Source organism: Taurulus bubalis, assembly GCF_910589615.1.
Source record: "Taurulus bubalis genome assembly, chromosome: 2".
Taxonomy (NCBI): Eukaryota; Metazoa; Chordata; class Actinopteri; order Perciformes; family Cottidae; genus Taurulus; species Taurulus bubalis.
Genome location: NC_136590.1, coordinates 3274187 through 3298153, shown reverse-complemented (window position 1 = coordinate 3298153; position 23967 = coordinate 3274187). Strand labels below are relative to the sequence as shown.

At 43.8% G+C, this 23967-nt stretch overlaps 1 protein-coding gene across 2 annotated transcripts in view; it reads left to right on the top strand.

Annotated features, from left to right (window-relative positions):
- Positions 1-23967, top strand: part of gas7b (growth arrest-specific 7b) — a gene marked incomplete at both ends in the record, with an annotated part of 51110 nt that overhangs the window by 23024 nt on the left and 4119 nt on the right. For both annotated transcript variants that reach the window (XM_079237066.1, XM_079237065.1), the window contains 9 exons: positions 3661-3738; positions 4789-4877; positions 6881-6934; positions 9358-9447; positions 11677-11792; positions 11998-12072; positions 17322-17400; positions 21035-21163; positions 21752-21875. In XM_079237066.1, coding sequence (XP_079093192.1) covers positions 3661-3738; positions 4789-4877; positions 6881-6934; positions 9358-9447; positions 11677-11792; positions 11998-12072; positions 17322-17400; positions 21035-21163; positions 21752-21875 — 834 coding nt within the window. The remainder of the gene's footprint in view (positions 1-3660; positions 3739-4788; positions 4878-6880; positions 6935-9357; positions 9448-11676; positions 11793-11997; positions 12073-17321; positions 17401-21034; positions 21164-21751; positions 21876-23967) is intronic.

Here is a 23967-nt window from a genome sequence, read left to right as displayed (position 1 = left end):
GGCCAGTGAGTGAAGGCCGGTGTTGTACATCAAACGCTCTCCATGAGCCGGCTGCCAGTGATCCCCTCCATGCGTGTCATTGGAGCTGATGGGCTTGGCTCAGTTGTCTCTGCTCAGCAGCGCCAAACAGAGCAGAGCCGGTCACAAAGACCCAAATGAAATAGGAGCCCTTTACATGTCCGTGCCTCTTCTTTCTTTGCAGGCAGTAAAGGCTCATTACGCCCGGTGCTGTGGTGAGAATGAACACCGGGGAGTATTAAATCAAAGCGCGTTAGGGTCTTGGTCGGCCATGCTTTTCGTGTCCCCGTTCTGCAGCATCATTACCGGCAGAAGTCAAATGAGGACAGACGATGGAGAAGTATCAGTGCCACAATGTAGCTCGATTCAACTTTACATGGAAGCATCTTTCCCTCTATTTGCTGAAAAGCTTGTACCTGTTGGGTTTAGTTGGCCTGATAAAATACAAGTCTGAGCACATTGGACATGTGACAACCACCATGTGACTGACATGGGCCGAAACACCTGTCAATCAAGTTCACATATCCCAAAACACATTTTTATTAAGGACACAGTGCAGTTACTGCATGCTAAATATTTCATAAATATAGAAATTATCCTCTTTCTTGTACAATGTCAACATAGTTTTAATGACTCATCTTGAAGCACAGAAAAACCTCATAGAATTGGGACTTGGATATTTTAACCAGCTTTTCGTCATGATGGTGACCAGCTGTTTTTTTCAATGTTATGCAATGTTAGTGGATAAGTGTCTAGACATTTGCTGTCACTTATTTTCTTGAGATATAATTCATTCAGTTATTTATTTATTTGTTATTTATTCATTTGTTAATCTGTAAGGGGCAAGTCCAGAGAAACCCTGACAGTAACAGAAGTACTGATCACCTGTATAGAAGATCCTTTCCAGCACCAGTCCTTTGATAGTTTAAGGAATCTTTAGTCACACGTTACAGTTTCAAATCCTAAAATCGGTGCAAATAATAATGATAAACATAACCAGCCATCCATGACGACACACAAACGGACAAATGAAACAAACAAAACATTTATAGCAAAAAATAGCACACAGCTAGTTGGTTTCATGATGATTGTTTTAACTTGACTGTTGTAGAAAATGTTAGTCAGATGCTGTCGGCCTGTTAAAGAAAAGTTGAGGGATTAGGGAGCCAGAGTTATGTCCTCCTTGGTTCCAGATCTGTCCCTGAAGTGTCTGCTCAGGCAGATTACCAGCTACAAGCCGAAAACCCCCCACGCCATGAACGACCTCCGCCTGGCAGACGAGCTGAACGAGTTCTACTGTCGCTTTAATAGACAATGGAGCAGTCCTGACGCCATCCCCCACGGGCCCATCAGCCAGCCACAACCCATCAGCCCACCCTCCCCCAGTCCATCAGGGGCTCACGCCTCTACCACCGCCCTCCCCAGTGACGACCCTCACTATTCTGAAGAGGGACGTCAACAGACTGTTTAAAAAACAAAACCCCCGCAAAGCAGCGGGCCCGGACTCAGTCTCCCCCTCCACCCTGAAGCACTGTGCTGATCAGCTGTCTCCGGTGTTCACAGGGATCTTCAACACCTCCATGGAGACATGCCACGTTCCAGCCTGCTTCAAGGCCTCCACCATCATCCCTGTCCCCAAGAAACCCAGGATCACAGGACTCAATGACTACAGGCCCATCGCCCTGACCTCTGTGGTCATGAAGTCCTTTGAGCGCCTGGTCCTGTCCCACCTCAAAACCCTGACTGACCCACTCCTGGACCCTCTGCAGTTCGCCTACACGGCCAACAGGTCTGTAGACGATGCAGGCAACATGGCCCTCCACCACATCCTCCAGCATCTGGACTCCCCAGGAACCTACGCCAGGATCCTGTTCGTGGACTTCAGCTCTGCCTTCAACACCATCATCCCGTCTCTGCTGCAGGACAAGCTCTCCCAGCTGCACGTGCCCGACTCCACCTGCAGGTGGATCACAGACTTCCTGACTGACAGGAAGCAGCACGTGAAGCTGGGGAAACACGTCTCAGGCTCTCGGACCATCAGCACCGGTTCCCCCCAAGGCTGCGTTCTTTCCCCTCTGCTCTTCTCCCTGTACACCAACAGCTGCACCTCCAGTCACCAGTCCGTCAAGCTCCTGAAGTTCGCGGATGACACCACCCTCATTGAACTCATCACTGGTGCGGACGAGTCCGCCTACAGGTGGGAGACTGACCACCTGGAGACCTGGTGCAGCCAGAACAACCTGGAGCTCAACGCTCTGAAGACAGTGAAGATGGTTGTGGACTTCAGAAAGAATGCAGCCCCACCCACCCCTCTCACCCTGTGTGACTCCCCCGTCAACGCTGTGGAGTCCTTACGCTTCCTGGACTCCATCATTTCCCAGGACCTCAAGTGGGAGCTGAACATCAGCTCCATCACAAAGAAGGCCCAGCAGAGGATGTTCTTCCTGAGGCAGCTGAGGAAATTCAACCTGCCAAAGAAAATGATGGTGCAGTTCTACACTGCCATCGTTGAGTCCATCCTCTGCTCCTCCATCACCGTCTGGCATGCTGCAGCCACTGCCAAGGACAAGGCCGGGCTGCAGCGCATCATCCGCTCTGCGGAGAGGGTGATTGGCTGCAATCTGCCGTCCCTCAAGGTCTTGTCCACTTCCAGGACACTGAAGCAGGCAAGAAAGATTGTAGCTGACCTCTCTCACCCTGGACACAACCTGTTCGTGTCCCTCCCCTCTGGCAGGAGGTTGAGGTCCATCAGGACTAAGACCTCACGCCACACCAACAGTTTCTTCCCGTCGGCAGTCGGGCTCATCAACAGAGCCCGAGTTCCCCACTGACTGACTACCATCACAGGACTATTCTCGGACAATTCTTTTGGACCATTTATTTTTCTTCCTTTCTCTCCTCTTACCGGTCACTCCACTGCACACTTCATACTTAAACACTCATGCCACATACACTTAACTTTAACTTAAACACACACGTCCCTTTAACATACACTTATATTAATGTTATCTGTTGTCTGAGCACTTTATCCTTATCTGATTTAAACATCATTGCACTGTTGCTGTCGCTGATTGTTGTTTGTCTCGTCTAATGTCTAATGTATGCACCTTCCGCCTAACTAAATTCCTCGTTTGTGCAAACATTCCTGGCAATAAACGGTTTCTGATTCTGATTCTGATTGTCTTGTCCTCATTGGTGGATCTATCAGCAGGTTGAACCAATCTGAGCCTTTTAGGCTGGATTAAGAATCTTCTTCCTACAAAAGCTACTTAGCTAACGAAGGAAAACTAACCACAACAATGGGAACATTGTGAATTAACCCGGCAACATTGCAACTCTTACACTGACATGTTTTCCTGATCGTATTGGCAGAAGTGTTTCTAGAAAACGCTGCCACTTCTGACACAAAACAACGGCTGTGGACTCGCAGCTGATTGGTTCAAACAAAATTCCAACACACCATTTTTTTTCTACTTTCACCGCTAACAAGTGCCTAGTTTGCGCTCGCAGATGGAATCACTTCTTCTTATTGTTGCCCAAAGGGAACAAAAAGTTCCAACACTGTTTACATAACGACGAAAAGATTATGAGAATTGCTACTGCTCTCCTAATGTCATCCCTTTGTCCTTCCCACTCCATCAGAGACGACGTGGGAGAGGCCGTCCAGTGCACCCGGGACCCCCAGGACCTCCATCCGACACAAGAACTCCCTGCCGACAGGTTCCACAAATCTATCTCTCTTCATCCCAATTCGCTGTCACTTCACCTTCCTCAAGTATTAGACCCTGGGGCTGTGACTTCCCCTAAAATTCCACAGTGGAACAAAGCAAACACTCATGCGCACCAAACACACTTCCTGTGACTCATTTTATCTAGAAGTTCAAATGCAGCACTAAGGCCTGTCTGTCTTTCTTTAGGCTCTGGTTCTAAAGACAGATAAAAAAAGAGAGACAGTCAGATTTGTGTGACGTGTCCCACCAGAGGTACGGCAACGCGTCTCATAAATACTGAGACACTTTGAAATAGAACCAGTTCTTATGTAGAGGTTAGTTGTCACTAATATGTCTAGTAACTGCTGTGTAGCCAACTGATGTTGTCACAGCAACTGAACCAACTAACAACGGTAGCTTGCTAATATGTGACCCATCCGTTAGTGTGAAGAGTGAAGAGGAAGCTGACGTGGAATACAGTTGACGGTTGATAATGATGCCAAATGGGAAGATTTTAAATTTCACCTCGTATGCTGCAAAAATAATACAATATGGCTCAAATTACTAAACTTTAAGCAATGTAAATAATATAAAGTTAGCTAGCTTAGCATAATTAGACATTTCCTACTCTAACTCATGGTATTTACATTTAAGATATCGTTATCTACAGTTCATTTATGAAACAGCTTGTGATGTTACTGCATACTATAATCTTTAGTAGCTAAGACATGAATTATTTAAGTTTAAAACTGCAATCAATTAATTTAGGAAGGACTTGACACACAAACTTAGTGATGATTTATGTAAAGCTAGCTTAAACCAATCCAAAGCTCTGTTTTTTACTATCTGTGTCTGCCGCATTAAAGACATTTATCTAGCTACAAAAACTAAATGACAGTTCATCACTGGCTTGGTTTCCCTCATAAAGATAAGTGAATTCTCCTGGGATCAGCACAAGTTTACAGCCCATCTGCAGACACCAAAGAACTAATGAAATCTCTCTCTCTCTCTCTCTCTCTCTCTGTCCTGATCTCTCCCTCCTTCTCTTATTTCCCTCCAGTGAATGGATTTCACTCAGGTGGTAGTCCCTTGCATCATGTGGAACATTCACACAACAGTCTGGTTAGGAAGAGCAGCACAGAGCCACAGGTAAAGCTGTCTGACTGTTGTTCCTATTCCTTTACAGCATTTTACACATCAGCCGCAGTCACAAACATAGTCAGCATAAACTCTGGCCATGTCCGCGTCATACTACTTCCTGTTTTACACCAACGCCATTCCTCATGCACAGAGCTCATCTTTTGCATAGGAACAAACTGAGATAACCCCTGATGATGTCAACAAAGTAACAGCAGCAGAGAGAGAGCGCTGAGAAGAGCATGATTGCAGAAGTTTGAACAAGCTAAATTAGTGCACCGATGACCTCAGAGTGACGTCAACAGTCAATCAAAACCATTAAGGTCGTACAGCCTCTAGCTGTGTATTGTGTAGCTCTATCCACTGATACCTTTTACCCACATTTTGTCGGCTGCTAATTTTAGACCCTGGCGGTAGGGTCTACTTCGTATCTTCCGTCATTTTAATCTGTACCAGGAGTTTTAAAGCTTATTCTGTTTTGGGGCTACTTTGGATCAATAAGCTAGAAATGACACATTTGACACACTTGTCTGCGGTTAGCTGCTAATACTAAATCTAAGTGCATCGGGCGCGAAGACGGGTCTGATTGTGGCCGCGTACTTAGATCAATGGTTTATGTAGAACAGGAACGACCAGACCAGTTATCCAGAACTCCATATGCATTGAAATGGTGGCTATGCATTCAGTTCTAACACCTTTTTATTATATTCAAAAATAATGTTGCCATCATGTGACTTTGATGAAACATGTGAGGCAAACTAAGCTAACTATAGTGTGACATGAACATAAGTCATTTATGCTAACTGTCCACCAACCAATCAAGCTAGCAATTCAACATTCATTGATGCTAATGTGATAATGTCCTTCCATAGCCTACAAACTATTTGACCAGTGTCACTAAATATAAATAAAGCTCCATATGAAGGATGGTACATGGATATACTGATGTAACAGTTAGCAACAGTTTATCAAACCACAAATGAGACTCCGGATATAGCGTTAGCAGGCTAGCACACCCAGTATACCTCAGCTGGCTGTGCATTGAGCAAAGAGAGAAGAAGTGGAAGTGGGCGTTCTTGTGTCCCACGATACGGCTGCAGTCAGACTCTCCTGGAAACAAAGTTGATGAGAGCTTTGAGAGAGTGAGTCGAAACATAAAGTCTTTCCAGCGGGCCATAGAACCAACAGGCTACGGCGTCAGGGGAACTGATGATTCCCCTTTCCTATTACATGTAGTCATTTAATCCATTGTAAATATTACAACTATTGATTAGTTCAGCTTTATCATAGCATCTTTATAGAGTCATAAAAATGTGTCTGTGTCTGATACCAAAGACGTATGAGGTAGTCCTTCCACATTTCAGATCTCTCTCATCATTAATGAAGAGGCTGATGGCCGTTGGAGCAGATTGATCCCTCCTCCAGTATCTGTTCCGTTGATCATAATTAACCAGGCAGTCAGGGGGCAGTTATCCACCCACCACTTGTTCACTCTGTATCCTCCCTTTTCTCCTTGGCTGCCTCTAACTCTCGTACACACACACACACACACACAGTCATTAAAAAAATGTAAATAAGCGAATTCCTATTATTATACGTAAATTAATGCAAATTCTTATCTCGATCTTTAATTTTTTGTAGAATCCCCTTTCTACTTTTGATCCTGTTATATATTTATTTGTTCTCTCATCATTTCTTTCCCCTCCATACGTTATCACTGGTGGTTAATTTAGGACACACATACATCCACACTCCCACACAAAGAGAGAGAAAGCCAGCCATGCTTTGCTTTGCTCTGCAGAACTATCCTCCCTACACACACACACACACACACACACACACACACACCAGCAGCAGCAGCAGCAGCAGAGAGACAGCGCATCAGACAGAGGCAACAGCACTCGTCAGGAAAACAACTGTTTTGGTGTGCGTGCCAGTGTGTGTGTGTGTGTTGAGGAGTCATGTCCGACACGGAGGACGGAGGTTTTGACGGAGCATCCTTCTTCTCTCCGCAGAGCCCAGCGCCAACGTCTCCCACCAGGAAACAGAACAAGGAGACCACGGTCACGGTGAGTGGGGAAACTAACGGAACTCTTAACTGACCATGAACTCACCACGGCTCCGAGTGTAGATTATCCAGGTGGGATTTAATTAGTCCAGATACATGTTTGCTGCATCAGTTGTGGGCATAAAATACATGAATGCACATATATAGGACAGCAGTAAATACGTTACATTTCATCATCCTGTTCAGCATCCACATGGTTTCTGCTCGGTTGTCAGGTCATTGCATCCTGTTGGGCCACTGTACTGCTGCTGCTGTGGCATTATGGATTTCTCACTTTTATTTTCTCAAGATTTCTTTTCTTCGTGTACATTTATAACTACAAGCTTGCGGTAAAGAGGTGCTTCCATAGTAACCAGGGTGATGCTATTGATAAGCAGATGGATATAAGAGGAAACACAGAGAGGTGAGGAGAACTGCTCTGGTACCACCTGAACTGCTGCTTATACTGTGAGCTAAAGGTCAAGACTCGAAGAGGTCATGTGACCCTTGGGTACGGCACATATGTGGTGGATTTACTTGATTTCAAACAGAAGTAGACAAAATCAGCTTCTCGTTTTTAGTCTGTTGATTTTGCTCACTGAAAAGACGCCTGTCACTGTCAGCTTTGCTCAGCTTTAGCTAACGTTAAATCTGACCGCCTTTGCACATGGCGCTTAATTGCACCTCATATCCACACTGTCTCTCGATGGGATTACATTTACACCTGCAGATCCGATCCCTCTGTCCAGCTCAAATGTTTTTAATACCCACACCCACCCGACCTTGTATGGGAACCATCCAGACTGCCGACGCAAGTACATTTGTACTTTGTACTACAATGAGTCAATCGGATCACAATCTGACCTCAATTTGTTTTGTGTGCCTTTACTTTCATGTGGTTAGGCACCATCTCTTTTAAAAACAAGAACCCTGTAAGAGGGTCTTAACAGTCATCTTTGGAGCTGCATATGTGCTACGAGACTGAGGCTAAAGTTACCCTCCATGTCCCAAGCAACAAGTCATGCAGAAGCATTGTTATAGTGTAGGTTAGCTAGTTAGCAGCATTTGGGCAACCAAAGCCGGGCAGGCCTGCTGTGCCTTGTTACGCTAAAGTTTGGATGTCCAACACTCTGAGGAGCGGTTTGGTGGATGGCCAGTTGATCGAGAGGACTGAAGGTCAGGAAACAAAGTGCCGAATGCAGTGTGTGAACGCTTTCTTTGGAGACTCATGGAAGTAGCCTTCCGCTCATCTTCACCAAAGGAAGCAGGGGTCAGTGTATAGCTCCTCTAGCTGCCAACCTCTGGACCTCAGCAGTGATTTAACAGGAAGCCAACAAATTATAGGCTTCATAATCCAAGATACGGTTGAATTAGAAGCCTTTTTCTTCTTCTTGTATTTCAATCTGAATATTGGCTCTGGAAGAGTCATCAGCAGAACCATATTTGTCGATCTGCTTTGAAAGACGAGTCTTTGGCGTTAGACTCTCTGGTGCCTCTGAAGTTGTTTTAATAGAAACAGGCTGCAGGCTCTCCTCTCCTGAGGTTAATTGGAATGAATGTCAGAGAAGAGAAAGCGAGAAACCTTTTTTTGCCCTGGAGTCTTTGCTAAACCTGGTCCCTGTCTGTATCTGTATTGTGAAGACGTAGCTTTTGATTCATTTTCTTCATGCGATGTGTGGCTCCTTTCCTTTCATTTCCTTCACCCGTTTCTTTTTTCCTTGTCACGACAAATTGAATTGGCCGCTGAAGAATCTGCACAGCAACTTCTGCATTTTAATGGTAGACCAGAGGTTTTGCTCTGCTAAGCCTGGAAGCAATGCCTTGTCCAACCCGAGCCGTGTGTGTATTTGTATTGGCTTTGATTTGAGTATTTGATAGAAAAGCAGTGCTCCGACAGCCGAGCACAGGGGGGCGTGACACGCATTGTGTTCAGACTTATTGAGTGCAACCCCAGAGCGGAACCCAGCAGCTCACAGCGGGGAGACCTGCAGCCAACACACTCAACATCACTGCTGCCGGCGGAGTGAGCACACAATTAACTGCATCAAGATAATTAAAGGCAATCTTTGGGAATCACTGTGCTGATTGCCGCAGCAGAAGTTCAGAGTGTTGTGATAGAGAGCTGAGAACCACGAAGGCTCTGCAGAGACAGGTGTCCCGGATAGAAACGTGAATCGACAATACTGGTCCACTGGAAATGTCGTCTTTAGTTTGGTGTGTTTGGTGTGTTTGGTGCGGAGCTGCAGAGAGTGTTGCCAGAGCAACCGCGTGCAGACTTCCTTGAATAGCATAAGTCTGTCAGCACCTGCTGTACAGTATAGTGGCATCATGATACTATAATGTTCCCCATCTGATTATCTCTCTCTCTCTCTCTCTCTCTCTCTCTCTCTCTCTCTCTCTCTCTCTCTCTCTCTCTCTCTCTCTCTCTCTCTCTCTCTCTCTCAGATAAACTGTGTGACGTTCCCGTCCCTTTCATGCATGCCGGAGCAACAGCTGCTGAAGCCAAACGAATGGAGCTACTGTGACTTCTTCTGGGTAAGCATTTAGTTGAGGCTAACGCTTGAGTATTTCTGAGGAGACCCAAGTCATGGCCGAACACATGCTGCTGGAATCAGTGCAACTTTCCAATTATATCAGTTTTCTTTATCTTTCAGAAATAATGCATGTGATTTTTGTCTGTACATCCATTGTCACAGTGCAAATATAAGCTAAAAGCATGGTGTACATGCACTACTCCCAGGCTTAGATCACCCAACGCATGGCAGGAACCATCGAGGAAGTGCTGCACATGTAAATGTGTACAAAAAAACTGAATGCAAGGATATTCATTTTATATTCTAAATATCTGTGCTACAATTGGATGAATTATAAACCTAACGCTTAAATAATAGTTTAACTTAGTTAAAACTAAGTTTGTTTAAAATTTAAGAAAAAATGCATATAATGGTAGACTAATGCAATTTATGTCTAGGTTTTTCCAATGTACCTAAACAATTGTTTGAACATGTATTTTTTATTAAAACGAGTGAGTTAGCCTAATTGAACTATGATCTATGAAGGGGTGAATAACTCCATTCCACTAAAAACTGATTTAATTGTTAGTAATGGTGTTGGTGATGAGGTACAAACTATATTTATTAGGATTTGTTGGTTTCTGCCAACTTGTGGATGATTCAACACGCACATCATTGCTGTACCTAAGAAACGAACATAACAGGAGGGTTAAGTGAAACATTACAGTACTTAAAAAGCCACAATTTAGTTTTTGGAACAAGAATTCCTCAAACTACAATAATGACGAAACAGAGGGAAGAGGATGAAGGAAAGATCTCGATGAGGACACTCTTTAAGAGAACTTTTGAATTAGAATAACTAACCAAAAGAAAGAAAAGCAAGCCTTTCAAACGGCAAAGGGGGATTTACCTCTGCTGACATTGCTGCTCTCCCCTGTAAATCCCTAAATGAGTCTATGTGAATGAAAACAATCCTTTTCATTTTCAAACAGGACTCCATATTGATCTCAGGCTGCCTGTGCTGCACGCTGAGAGTCTGCATGGCTTTAATAAGATCCAGTAGGTTAATACATTACATGCAACTGTCTGGAGAGCAGAGAGCCAGCTGGCCTCTGCTGCTCTGGTTGGACATCTCCCACCCCTGCAGTGTAATCTCTAGCAGGTGTGGCGGAGTCGTCCACACTGAGGTGATATGTTGAGAGGAGGAGTGAGCCGGGGAAGTGGACACCAGAGCAGGGAGTGGCAGCCCAGTCGCTCTCAAACCGGCTGCTTCTGGCCTCTGTGCTCACGACTGGACTTACAATCATAAATAATAAATAACTACTTTACTGTTGCCTTACTGCATTAGATTTGGTTTAATCAAGTAGAACAAGAAACACATTATTGGGGTTAGAGAGATTTGGTTAGCATAGCTTGATTTCAGGAAAACCCTGTTGTCCTGTATGAGGGCCATAGTAACTGGGTTTACAGTAACGGGGTTTAGTGCTTAAGAGCGGTCTTTTCATTCAGAATGATTTCATTAAACTAAAACTGGTACTGACGCAAAGTTGTATCTAGGATTCTGGGTGAGTTATTTTAAACAGGTTAACCGTACAAGTGAGATACTTCTGGGCTTTTCTTGGGGGCGGTGGAACGAACTGAAAACACAACAATGACTTATTATCATCTAATACGTATTTGCAAAGAATTTCCAGACACTAAACATTTGCATTAATTTGTTGCATGTCTGTCCATGCAATTAAATTAAATTAAATGTGTTTTGTATAGCCCAAAATCACAAATTACAAATTATCCTTAGAAGGCTTTACAATCTGTACACATGCAACATCCTCTGTCCCGGGAAAAACTTCTCAAAAAAAAACTTTAACAGGCAGAAAAGGGGAAGAAACCTTCAGGAGAGCAACAGAGGAGGATCCCTCTATCAGGATGGACAGAAGAGCAATAGATGACAACAAATGTAACAACAATAGTATATTCATTTGAGCTTTTTAAGTTTCTTCCGGGGCTTGGTGCTGGACAGATAGTATCCAGTGGGAGTATCACTGCCTGCTGCTGAATTTGATATGGCAACATAAATATACCTTATTGAGTTAACACCACATCAAACCCATCACGTCAGAGATGGACTTGCCTCATTGTGCTTTAATGCAGCCTCTCTCCCAGCATGCAGCAGTGTGTTGTGTTCATATGTGTTGCGAAGTGTTTGTTTGTTCAATGCGCTTCTCGTTTGCTTGCTGTGTTTATCTCGCAGACTGATAAGAAGGATCCCCAGGGCAATGGCTGCATCACAGGATTCGAGGTTTTGCTGCAAAAACAGCTGAAGGGGAAACAAATGCAGAAAGAGATGGCAGAGTTCATACGAGAAAGGTATCCGCCGTCCGCCCTGCTCTTTTTACACACTTCACCCTCAGAGTACCATGGAAACCCTACAGCTGTCATTACAACAAACCATTTCCCCTTTTCAGTGCTCATTCATGGCCATCACTGTTTTGCACAACACAGGAAGCGCACTTGGAGACAGTCAGATTGCGCAAAGGCTTTTTGCTAATGAAACTCTTTACTTCCCTCTCAGGATAAAGATAGAAGAGGAGTACGCCAAGAATCTCTCCAAGCTCTCGCAGATCCCTCTAGCGAGCCAGGAGGAAGGGTGAGTGAAGGAGAGAAGCCCGTCTCATCGTAGAGTAGCTTGGCACACACATGGCCGCTTTAGTATAATTTCAATCAACATCCAAAAATGTACAAAACGACACGTCACCTCTTGAAAAATAAATATTTCCACAGACGCTTTGGAGATGAAGGGGCTGTAAATTATGTGTTTTTGAGCTTCTACCTCGACAGCGTATTTTGTAATAATATGAACGTGATACTTTACTGCACCATAGAGGGCATATTTATTTCCAGGAGGGTCAAAGGTCAGGGTCAGCTGCAGAACAACAGCTATGAAGCAGTGGAGATTCAGTATCAGATGATTGACAACCTGGGAAATGTATAGAAGGCTGGAAAGAAACAAAGCACAAAAGTGTGAGAATTGCTTCTGTGTTTCATTGCAGATGTAATATGTTTTGGATTGTAGTTTAGTCAAATTAGCTCTTTTGAGCCATTTTCCTTCTATTTTTGGACATTATTATTTTGATCAACCTCCCATTTAATCTGGAAATGTTGTTGAAAGATTGTTCAATCATAGACATAATGCAGCTGGTTCTTTCCAATCAAGTGACCTTGCAGCTTTTGCTGAACAATGGGCACTGTGCGAGTTACAATTCTGTTTTCTATTGAAGCCCACTGCTTAGCATGCAAGCGCCAGGATCGGCCAGAGTCCATGCTCATGCAAGAGGGTTGGCTTTTACAGCTCTGCTGCAGCAGAATAACCCATACAGTGAGTCCACAGATCAGCAAGAGTTCCCTTCATTATCCAGCTGAATTCATCTTGATTGCTGACTTTGAAATACATTATGGAGTAATCAATAAATCGTTGTCATAGAATCTTTGTTGCCTTAATTGGATGTGTAATCAAACATGGTTTCCTCGCACGAGCATGAACCCTGGCCAAGCTCTTGAATGCTACGCAGGGCGGGTCTTGCCAACAAAAGCAGTGGGATTTATAATAACGGGAGAGTTACAGGATCATTAGGAATTCTAGAAGAAGTCATAAAGTCAGCAAACTGGCTAAATGATGTCAGTTACACACATTGCTCAAAGTGGAAAAAAAACAGTCAGTACTTTTTCTCACATTATCGTAGTCCTACATTTCTGTAGAAAATTAAAGATACAAGGAGATTTTTCTTGATGTTCATCACATAAATGTATTTTCAAGAGAAGAATACAAGTATTTAGAAAAGGCTGCAGCAGCTCTCGGGGTCAGATGGGTCTTCACAACTAGGTGAAGAGCTTCCTAGAGCAAAAAAACTCACATGCTAACTGTAGGCTACACGTAGCTTTAAAAGCCACATCAATAAGCTCTTGCTGCAAAGGGTAGTGCTTGATTACATTACACATAAAAACATGAGCTTTATAGATTGCTCCCAGTCTGTATTTAGCGCTGGTTGGGAATAAACAAACATCTTTTACTGTAGCCCTTCAGACAAAGCAAGAATGAAAACAGAAACGCTAGCTTGCGTCATGTAGCACAGTGCCCCTGGGTAATGTATTCTAGTTTGGGCTATTCTAGTTTCATGAATCGTACACACCTGCTTTAGAAAAGGAACATGAGCATAAACTAGTCAGTCTAAAGCAGTGTGCAATGCTCAGGAATACAACTTAAAAGAGGAAGAATTTGTCATTTCCTCTTTTAGAAGTTTCTCGATGGAAATAAACACCAATGTCAAATTAGTCGGTCAATTCGCCGGTCGGGCAGAAAGCCCCTCGGCGAGCTTGCCAGTCAACTAGACAACCAGGCGAGACTTCCTGGTGTGAGAGAGGGTCTGGAGGGCCTGTCAGTGACGCTGTGAAACAGCATGGCCTTCCTGTAAATCACTAGATGCTTTGATCTCTGTCCTGCAGCATACTTCAGCTATTAAGAGAAAGCAGAGGAGGTACAGAATAAAGGCGGAGAGGAAGAGTGAAGATGAGGCAGACATTTAGTTGTGTGTGTTGGGGGTTGCAGGGGAAAGGGAATGAAGGGAAACCCTGCAGGGAGAAAGAGCTTGCTACCTCTCCTCTTGTCTCCAGTCTGACAGCAGAGGGATATCATGCTGAGGGCAAGTCTTTGTCTGCTTCTCTGAGGGAACGCAGGAACATGGAACGCAAGCTAACGGGAAGCTGAGCCGGCCGCTAAAGAGAAGACGCTGTGATTTGTACGGACGCCGTTATTAAACTTATCTTTATTAAGAGATTCCTTCAGGGCACAGTGAGGGTGCATAGCAACGGGACAAAATGTCGTTGCAGCATCACAACATCAGACTAGAACCAGTTTCAAGAGGAAAAGCCATAACGTTATTCCTAATAATGTGCTTACATGTGGAAATATACGTTAAGAATGAATAGAATGATTGCAGTTTAATAAACAGGCCATATGCTTTTGCTTGCCACCACATGGTGGCTAATGTTAGCTAGCACTCCTTTTACATGGTGGTGCATTCTGATTTCAGCTAAAGTTACTTTGGCTCACTTTAACTTCAGTGAAAAGAGGAGTTTGTTCACTTAACATTTCTGTAAAACCAAGAAAGTGGGCGAACGTGCAAATGAGACAGCGTGCAAACAAGCTTTAGCTCGGCTTACCCTCCCCTGCACTGTTTACATGCATATAGAACACCCCCTGTTCATATTAGCATGGTAATAGAGGACTAGAGTGGGATGGAATTGTCCTATATAGAATCCAGATTATGCCATCCGGCTCAGTCTGCCCACACCCAGCAAAGTGCAACACAATCCTTTCATTATTCTCTCCCTCAGGCCAGCTCTGTTGTCAGGCAGGACAATCGTTGTTTTGTTGCTCAGTTCCTACCATCGGACCGGCCGCAGCCCAAAACCAAGTCCAAAACCAGTCTATTTATTCCTGAAGTTACCATTTGTTTGTTACCAATGTACAACTTCTGTTAAATCCAGGGAGAACACGGCAGGAGATTAGAGTAGTATTTTTTTAAAGTGTGTAACTGGGGCCCATGAGGCAGTGGAGACATGACGGATGTAACTGTGTGAATAGCATGTAGATTGGTGCAACTTTTGCAGCTTGGTGCAACTTTTGCAGCTTGGAATCATGAGAACTAAACAAAAAGGTTTTCTTTCCTCATGTTTTTTAGGGAGAGAACATATTGTACTGTACCTTTAAAAAAAAATCGGCCCGAGATAAAACACATTATAGATGGCATGAAATAACATCACAGGCTTAAAATGTTGAATTTAGGAAAAAGTGACTTTGAAAATGTTGAAGAAGGAATAATTTATTTTGTATCGGCCAATATCTCAAATCACTAATTGGCCTCAGAGGGCTTTACACTCTGTTCACATACAACATCGTCTGTAACTGTTACGTAGGTGAAAAAAGGACGTCCTTGAGATTTGTTTTACGTGGGAGTTAAAGGACAAGTCCTGATCAGACTCTGAGATTCCTTACGGTGGTGCTGGATGCCAGAGCGATGCCATCAAGAGAAACTATATAGTTTGATAATTAATTTCGGAGGTTTTCTGGGCCTAGAACACGGGTTACTAACAGACGGACCGCGATCCGGACACAGGCGCCGTTGTATCTGGACTCTGGACCAATGACCGATCGATAATTAAGAATTATTCAAAGTTGACAGAGCGCTTATATTTTAACCGCCGCAGTTTTTCCAGGCTTTACGGCACTCATTTAGCGGTCCAGGAAACACACCGACCAATTACGTGCATGTAAATCACATCACGTGATGCTTCTCGGCCAATCAAATATGCGTATTCGGATAAGGCTTGAGTGAGAGACGGGGAGACTGGAGGAGAGGTGGAACAGTCAGAACAGTCCGCGAGTGAGAAATGACTTCATAGGTGACTGTGGCTCAGTGGTGAGCAGTGTCGTCCTTCAATCAGAGGATCGACGGTTCAATCCCCAGCTCTGCTAGCCCATGTTAAGACACTTGTCCTTAAATTGCTCCAGTAGCTGTGCCTACGGTGTATGAATTTTAGATAATTCTGATGTGGCACCTTGCATGGTCGCTCCTCTCATCGGTGTATGAATGGGTGAATGATGTCATGTAGTGTTAAAGTGCTTTGAGTGATCGGAAGACGAGAAAAGAAATATACAAGTACGGTACCATTTACCATTTACATGGTGTTCTGCAAAAAGATAAATGTCACTGCACACCACAAATGCATATGCAAGTCTCTCATCTGGCTGTCCTTATTGTGCTGTGTAAGCATGGAAGGTCAAAGAGGTCTAAAATATTAACATTATCGGAAAGAATGTCACATTTGCATATCACATTTGGACCTGAATGTATGAACAGGCAAACAAAAAAATCAAGTTTATGAATGTGTTGAAAATAATTGTAGAAAAAAGAATCTGCAGGTATGTTAAAAAACATGAATATGAGAAGAGATTCATCGTGCACAAATGAATACAACAGTGTGTTCTCTGTGTCTGAGTGAATAAAGCAGGAAACACTGTGTGACACTGAAGTTAGCACCAGTTATGAACCTGTCAGTGACAACTAAATCTGACTTTGTTTAATTGTCCTGGGCACTTTTAGTCTGACTGTATTGTAAAATATCTTGTTCCCTTCAGGTTTACAAAAGGCAATAATCGCCCAGAGGATGTGAAAAATATTTCACAATCTTTTAGACCCATTTCTGATGTGTGCTAGACTTTATACTGTGTCAGGAATGTTTTGGGTGTCAGTCTGAGGGAATTCCACACATGTCCTCCATTCAGAGCGATGCTTTGAAGTAACCCGCTTACCCATAAGCACCGGCGGTCCTGGACCTAAAGCCTGCTGGCTGAGACTGTTCCTGCTGGATGGTTGTTTTACAGGCCACCTGTGCTCAGAGCTAATTATCAATCATTCACTTTCTTAAAACCCAAACAGACATGTTGCCTATTTAAAAGACAAGTTATGTATCATTATTACGCAATGTGCGTCGGCTAACTTCATTTTAATGTTTATCTACAACACAATGCAAGCCCTCTCTGTGTTATTGCCCCCAGCTGTGTTGAAAAGCCGAGCGCCGTATCTCATGTCCCATACATCCTAATCATCAGTTGAACTGGCTGTGGACCTCAAGCCAGCTCTCTAGATTTACTGGTTACTTGTGTATCTGTGAACTTTTGCACTGACACTGTTGCTGAACCCCGTGTGTGTGTGTGTGTGTGTGTTGTGTGAGTGTGTGTGTGACACGTTCTGCTCTTCCTGCATGTCTTTATGTAAACGTGTGTGTGGTCCTTTCTTGTGTGAGATATTAAACAGCCTCCTTCTTATCTGGTCTCAGGACTCTGGGGGAGGCTTGGGCCCAGCTGAAGAGGAGCCTGGCAGACGAAGCAGAGGTTCACCTAAAGTTCTCCTCAAAGGTCATTCATCACACCTAAAATGATGTTCATGCAAATCTGTAGATTGAATGTGAAGCACATTTCCTCCACAACATTAATTTGACTGTGCGTTATTTACACTGCTCAGTGGATCTCTTGGTGTCCACTTCGACTTTATGCATCTCTAAATGTTGCTGTGTGTTCTGTCTCCAGACATGCAACAAGTCAAAAAATACAAGGGTCATGTAAAAATTAATGACTTCAATTCATCACAACATTTGGCACGAAAGTGCAAAGAAGATACAAGGAAAAAGAAATGAAAATGTGACATCCCCCTTTCTTCGGTTCATCATTATTTTTACATAACTGGAATTTTTAGGGTTTGCTGATACTGAGAATCCTATACCTCTCTGTGAGGAGCTCAATGGGGTCATGTTCATAGAATGAAGACAACTCAACAGTATAAACTGATTTGGATCCAGTGAAAGAGTACATCCATAATACTTCAACCAGCTGCAGTATCCTTCATGTTCTGTAGAATTCACATGCAGGCTTTAACTACATCAGCAGCTGTGTCCTCCTTAAAAATGACATTTACACCCCCACTGTTTGATATAGAGAGTGTGCGACAAATTCAAGAATGGTAAAGAATAGCAGAAAAAAACCCTTTGAAAAAGGTAACAAATACATCACATTTGAGAACGTTTTAGAGTACAAAACTGATATTCAGTGTTCCGCCGAGTAATGCTGCGTTCACACCAAACGCGTTGCGAATGTTACTCGCGCCTGACAGGGGGCGTGGCTTATCTCCGTGGCTTATCTCCGTGGCTTATCTCCGTGGCTTTTCTCCGTGGCTTATCTCCGTGGCTTTTCTCCGTGGCTTTTCTCCGTAAAAACAGTTACCGTTTCCGCCATCCACCATGGAAATAACCACTAGTTCTGCTTTGTACTTGTTGTGTAAATTCCACATACGTCGGAACATCAAACTCCATCGTGTCTGGGTTCATAATATTATCCGTACTAGTTTGATTCAGCAACGGCAAGACAACGGTGATAACAGTCGGAGCTTCGAGACATGCTAAGTCACCGCCACTGACTTCCAGGGGAACTGCTCTTAATTTTAGGGTTGTGAAGTGCAAGTTGTGGTTTGGTCTTGCAAGTTGAGAGAGGGACAAAAGAAGGCGAAAAAGGACCCGGCCAGGATCACAGCTGGGCCGATGGAGGAAATGGAGCCAGTGATGTTATCCTCCAGAGATGCACAGATGTGCGGCACAGTTCCAGGTTCTTGAAGGAGAGGGAAGGATCTGAGTGGAAATGAACTCTGTATGGTTGTTTCCAATGTGACTGCAGGAGGGAGCTGTAGATCTCCTTCGTCACCGACGGCCGGGACAGAACAGCACATTGCTTATTAGGATCATATAACCAGTGACGGGCTTGTTACCCACAATTTTCTCATTTCAAAAATAATATCATCGCGTCCCATTCCCGTAGCAGTAAGATGTCATACTGCGTGTCATTACGTTTCCTTAACTTACAGAAATCTAGACATCTGAAAGCTGTTGGGATATAATGTTCTGGTTGTTGTTTGGCTCCAAATATCAAACTATTTCTCTTCTAAGTTCGCTCATTGTTAGAGGATGATGACATCATGTGGAAACGGACTTCAGGAAATGGAACTAATTATGTTTTTTGAGAATTAAATCAGATATATAGAGAGGGGGATGAAAGTGATTTTCCTTTTTGGTCGAAAACATCATCACTAAAATAAAAAGAGTATCATTCTTTTCATGACTTGTTGCTGGGATTTATGTTGTCAAGCTATCTATCGCTATCTTAAACACGCACAAACTGTGCAGCACCGCTGTCATTTGTTGCAATAGATGCAGTTGTCATTTGTGTAAGAAGCATATCCGTGATTGTTAAGACTGAATACAACCCTTTTGCCCCTTGCGCCTCACTTTGCGGCCAGATTACACGTCATTTAGCAGAGTTAGATTCGCCGGATGCACCATCAACTGACTGACACATCAATTTGTTTTCAGTTTTCAGAAATGTGAAGGAACAGTAAACACACTGAGTGACACCAAACGCCAGCTGTGTGCTTCACCTTATCGTTCCCTTTCTCTCCCACCACCCGATGTGGTTCAATACAACAGAATTGAATGGAAATGTTTTTTCCAAGGAATTCTTTTCTATATTTGTCCTGTTGCAAACCGGCTGGCCTCCCATGACACTGTTCAACTGAATGTGATAAGCTGAGGCTCCACATACAGCCCTGGCCTACTTTATTTCAGCATCGTGTGAGTCTATCACACGACAATGTGTTTTGCATCGTTTCAGACCTCACTCTTGGGGACACTGGGCCGAGGAAGAGGAGGGTCTCCAGAGTGAGAGGCGTGGATGTATTTAGAGAACTGGATATTGTGCCCCATTTATTCCAATGAAAGTTGCCCGCTCAGTGATTCCACTCGTTTCTCTCCTCGTCTGTTCTCTGTGTTGCATCGAGGGCGGGGCTTTGCACACTGAGCTTCTGTGAGCGCAGAGGGACCGGCTTTCAAGCGCCCGGTAGCTCTCGCTAACAAAATGAGTTCTGTTTTCACAATGTTAGGCTGAAGAAACGGGAATGCAGGCTGAAGAGAAGAGATAGGAGTTAGGAAAAGTCTAAAGCAGTATAGAATGCCATAGGGATAAGCTAATAGCGGTCACTAGCTTTTGGTACCTCTGTATAGTGCAGCTGAATCTAACGCTTAGCTTTTTGTCAATGAAGTCAGTAAAGTAATGTTAAGCTAAGTAACGGTTAGCTTGTTTGTTGTAATGAAGTTACCCTGAAGTTACAGTAACTGATATTAGCATTTTAACATCAGTATGGTGCAAAACCAATTGAGCTTCTTGCCAACGTATCAGCGCTAACATGACAACATGCCTCAAAGATTAGCTTGTTACATGATGTGATACCGTGGCCCCAAAGTTACAGACGCTACCTTCTCGTCCTGAGCAGCAAAGATGTAATAAGACCACAATTATTTAAAAACATATATTTCACTGTGTTTTGGCACACACGAGAGAACTACTTTTGAAATTCAGTGCATATCTAGTGAATCTTCACGGCTCTAAACATGGCGATGGCTGAGCCGGCAGCTTGCAGCTAACGATTCTAAGGAAGGCAACAGTGCTGACAGAGTTAACAGGGTTTACCTGAGGAGGAACTGGCATGGAAGTATAAAGAGAACTGGATGCAGCATTTGAGTTGCTCAGCGGAGCATGAAGCATAAAAAGTTTAATTTCAGAGTATGAGATTAAGATTACATTTTATTCCGGCTATCTTTCGCATCCATAGTTCCATAGATTCTGCACATTGGTGTTTCCTGTACAAATAAACCTGGATTTGGCATTTTACAACTTTTAGGACCTAATGGCATAAAGGGCTAATCAAATGTTCATTCTGGGAAAAACATATCCTATCAGTTACAGACGTCTCCCTCCCAATATAAGTTTATGGGAAAAAGTATTTTTGGGCCGAATGGTATCACATGACAGACGTAATTCCACCATTTGGCCACTATGTAAACTTTGCTCCAAAGCCTACTTGAGGTCCTCTGGAAGGACGTCTCTACTTGACCTTATATGACCTTTTGCTGGTCACTGCTGAATTGTTGGTGTTTTTTGTTTTGAGCAGCTCCAGAGTGAAGTGGAGAAACCTTTTCTGGCCTTCAGGGAGAACTTTAAGAAGGACATGAAGAGGTTCGACCATCACATCGCCGACCTACGGAAGCAACTGGTCGGTCGCTATGCAGCGGTGGAGAAGGTATAGATATATATAATATATATAAGAACAAGCAACTCTAATGTTACACAGTTCTGTCCTTGTACTCGGCAGCAGCAGGATTTCAGGAATCATTTGCCGGTGATTAAAATTCCACATCTCCATAAGCAGACGGCTTTTCTCCCGTCCTTGGACTGTTTCCTGCTTTTTGAATATATATATATACAATGACAGACAATTGGCTGAAGCCTGAAGGCAACTGCAAATCTGTCTCACATCATCTTTGACAGATGATCTGGGACAAAGCAGTCTCTCTCTGATAAACTCGCCTGTTGGACAATTGAGCATTTAAAGCAGGACAGGAAATAAGATACCGGCAATGGATGAATACTGAGCTGGTGCATAGCAGACGGCATTCTTACTGTGATGAATAGAAGCAGAGTGTAACATTATACGAGCTACAAACTCTATCACTTTGATTATAATGATGTTTGTTTATGTATGATGCCTGAAACTCTAGAAATGTAAAAGCAGGCCATTTACTGAAAGTAGGATAATAGGAGGGCGTCCTGCTTCCAGCTGTGAGATCCGAGCGTGTCTCTGACTCCGCTCCCTTACTGCCTCCAACAGGCCCGGAAAGCTCTGACTGACAGACAGAAAGAGCTGGAGTTGAAGACTCAGCAACTGGAGATCAAACTCAGCAACAAGATTGAAGAAGACATCAAGAAGGCCCGCAGGAAATCCACACAAGCAGGTCAGAGCCAGGGGTCAAAGGCCACGCTGCAGGGTTTACTGCGGGATCACAGTCTCACTCAGGTGTTTGTTGTCTAAGGACGCGGGGAGCTCGGCCCAGCAAGCTCTCATGTATGTGCGGACTGCTAAAACAGATCATGCAGGTTGGTTCCACATGTTCTTTTGGAACGATGTTCAGTGGCTTCTAATTTCTATTTTTAAAATGGATTTTTCTACAAGGAGAAGTTTTTAATTAAAAGAGAATTAACCTGTCACTAAAACTCTTCTATCCAGTGAAGCCGTACAGGTGAGAAGCCATGTACTCGCTTGAGACTGGGATCAATAGCAAACCGTTTTGACGGTGAAGGAAGCAATATGCAAGCTTAGCTGTGTTCCACCATCCGCTTTTATTTAAAGTAACTGCAAGAAGTGTCTAACTGGTGATGAAAAAGTCCCAATTTAATACTATGCACAGAACCATGTTTCCACAGCGAGTGTGAAAGCTCTGAGATACCTCATCATGGAGCAAAGTGTGAGAAAAGGTGGAAGTTTGACCTGGTTGTTCTTTAAAGTCACTCGAGTCATCCTCTGGGGAGTCATCCTCTGGGGAGTCATCCTCTGGGGAGTCATCCTCTGGACAGTGGTCAGAAGACTCGAAAAATGCTCGACAACTACGGTCCATTTACCATGAACTTCACGGCAGTCTGGCCTGGTCAAGATATGTTGCTCTTGACCAAAGAGTTTGCACAGACGTTTGTGTTCATCTAAATTGCTAAATAAACCAGAGTTTAGTAAATAGTTAACTCACTGGACATAATTCCACGTCCTCCTCCTCGTTCCTTTCGCCCTTCATTGAAGCGGTCACTTGAGATCGGCTGTGAACCGAGATGCTGTGTTTGTCTTTTCACATGAGTCATGAGCTTTATCAGCACTTCGAGCCAGACTGGGATTTATTTTATTTTTATAGAGGGGTGGGAGAGGAGGCAAGGAGGGGGGTCAGGAACATTCTCCGCTTACGAGTTCGTGTTCACGACAGACTCACAGAGAGGCGTGGGCGTGGACTAAGGGACATACACACACATACATGCACATTCATAATCTGCCTGCAAGGAAATATCCAGCCCACAAAGTCATTTCATCTATTACAGCGATATTTAGACTTATTCTGCAGATTTAGTGAGTGCAATTCTGCTGGAAACAAGAGGACTGTTCACATCTTTGGTTCTGATTAAGAGACTTTTGAAAGAAGCCATAACACAATCTTCCTCTCGAAGTTGAAATCAGGAGCACTAAAACACTCGTGGGGTTTCCTGCTCCGCTCTTATAGGGCGTCCAGACCACAGATGTGCCGCTCATGGGCCAGTGGGACCTGAAATATGATCCAGGATATTTCTTGAGTTTGGTGGCTCATGTTTGCAAACTTTACGGAGACATGTAACTGACAGTACTGAGTCACTTTATGGCACTCGTGGTGCCGTCACTACACTGTAACACGTAGCATCATCCGCTAACTGTGGCCGCTGTCACTAACGTTAGCTCAGAAGAAGGTTTGGTATTCTGCCGATAAGCTACGATGCTTGACAATCAACTATAAACCGATCGTGTTAGCAAAGCATTTTCTAACCAATCTTTTTAAGGATGGACAGCATCTGTCCCAAAACCAGGTATCAGTTAGCAGCACATGCTATGTCTTTGGGATCAAACTTTTTTGTGTCTGCACTGAAAGCAACAGAAAAAAACACAAATATCAATAGTAATTCATATTGCAATGTATGTATTGATAACCATTGATATGGAAAAGAGGCCCCATATGAGCTTGTTACATAGTTATCTACTGGTTTTAGGTCGTAGGTTTTTTTTCAGTGCACATTGACTCTAGCCTGATTCCAGACCTCAGAATCGATGCCCTCATTAGATTGACATGATGAACTTTAAGTGCCACTCACAACCACTACCACCACTTGTGTTGACTGACCTCGATGGGACCGATTCAACGCTCAGCACTGATTGGTTTAGAGCTCCATAACCCCGCCAAAACAAAAGAAATGGCTGCCTGGAACGAGCCATGGCAATCCCGCCTCATCAGGCTACCTTCACACACACACCGGCTTCTG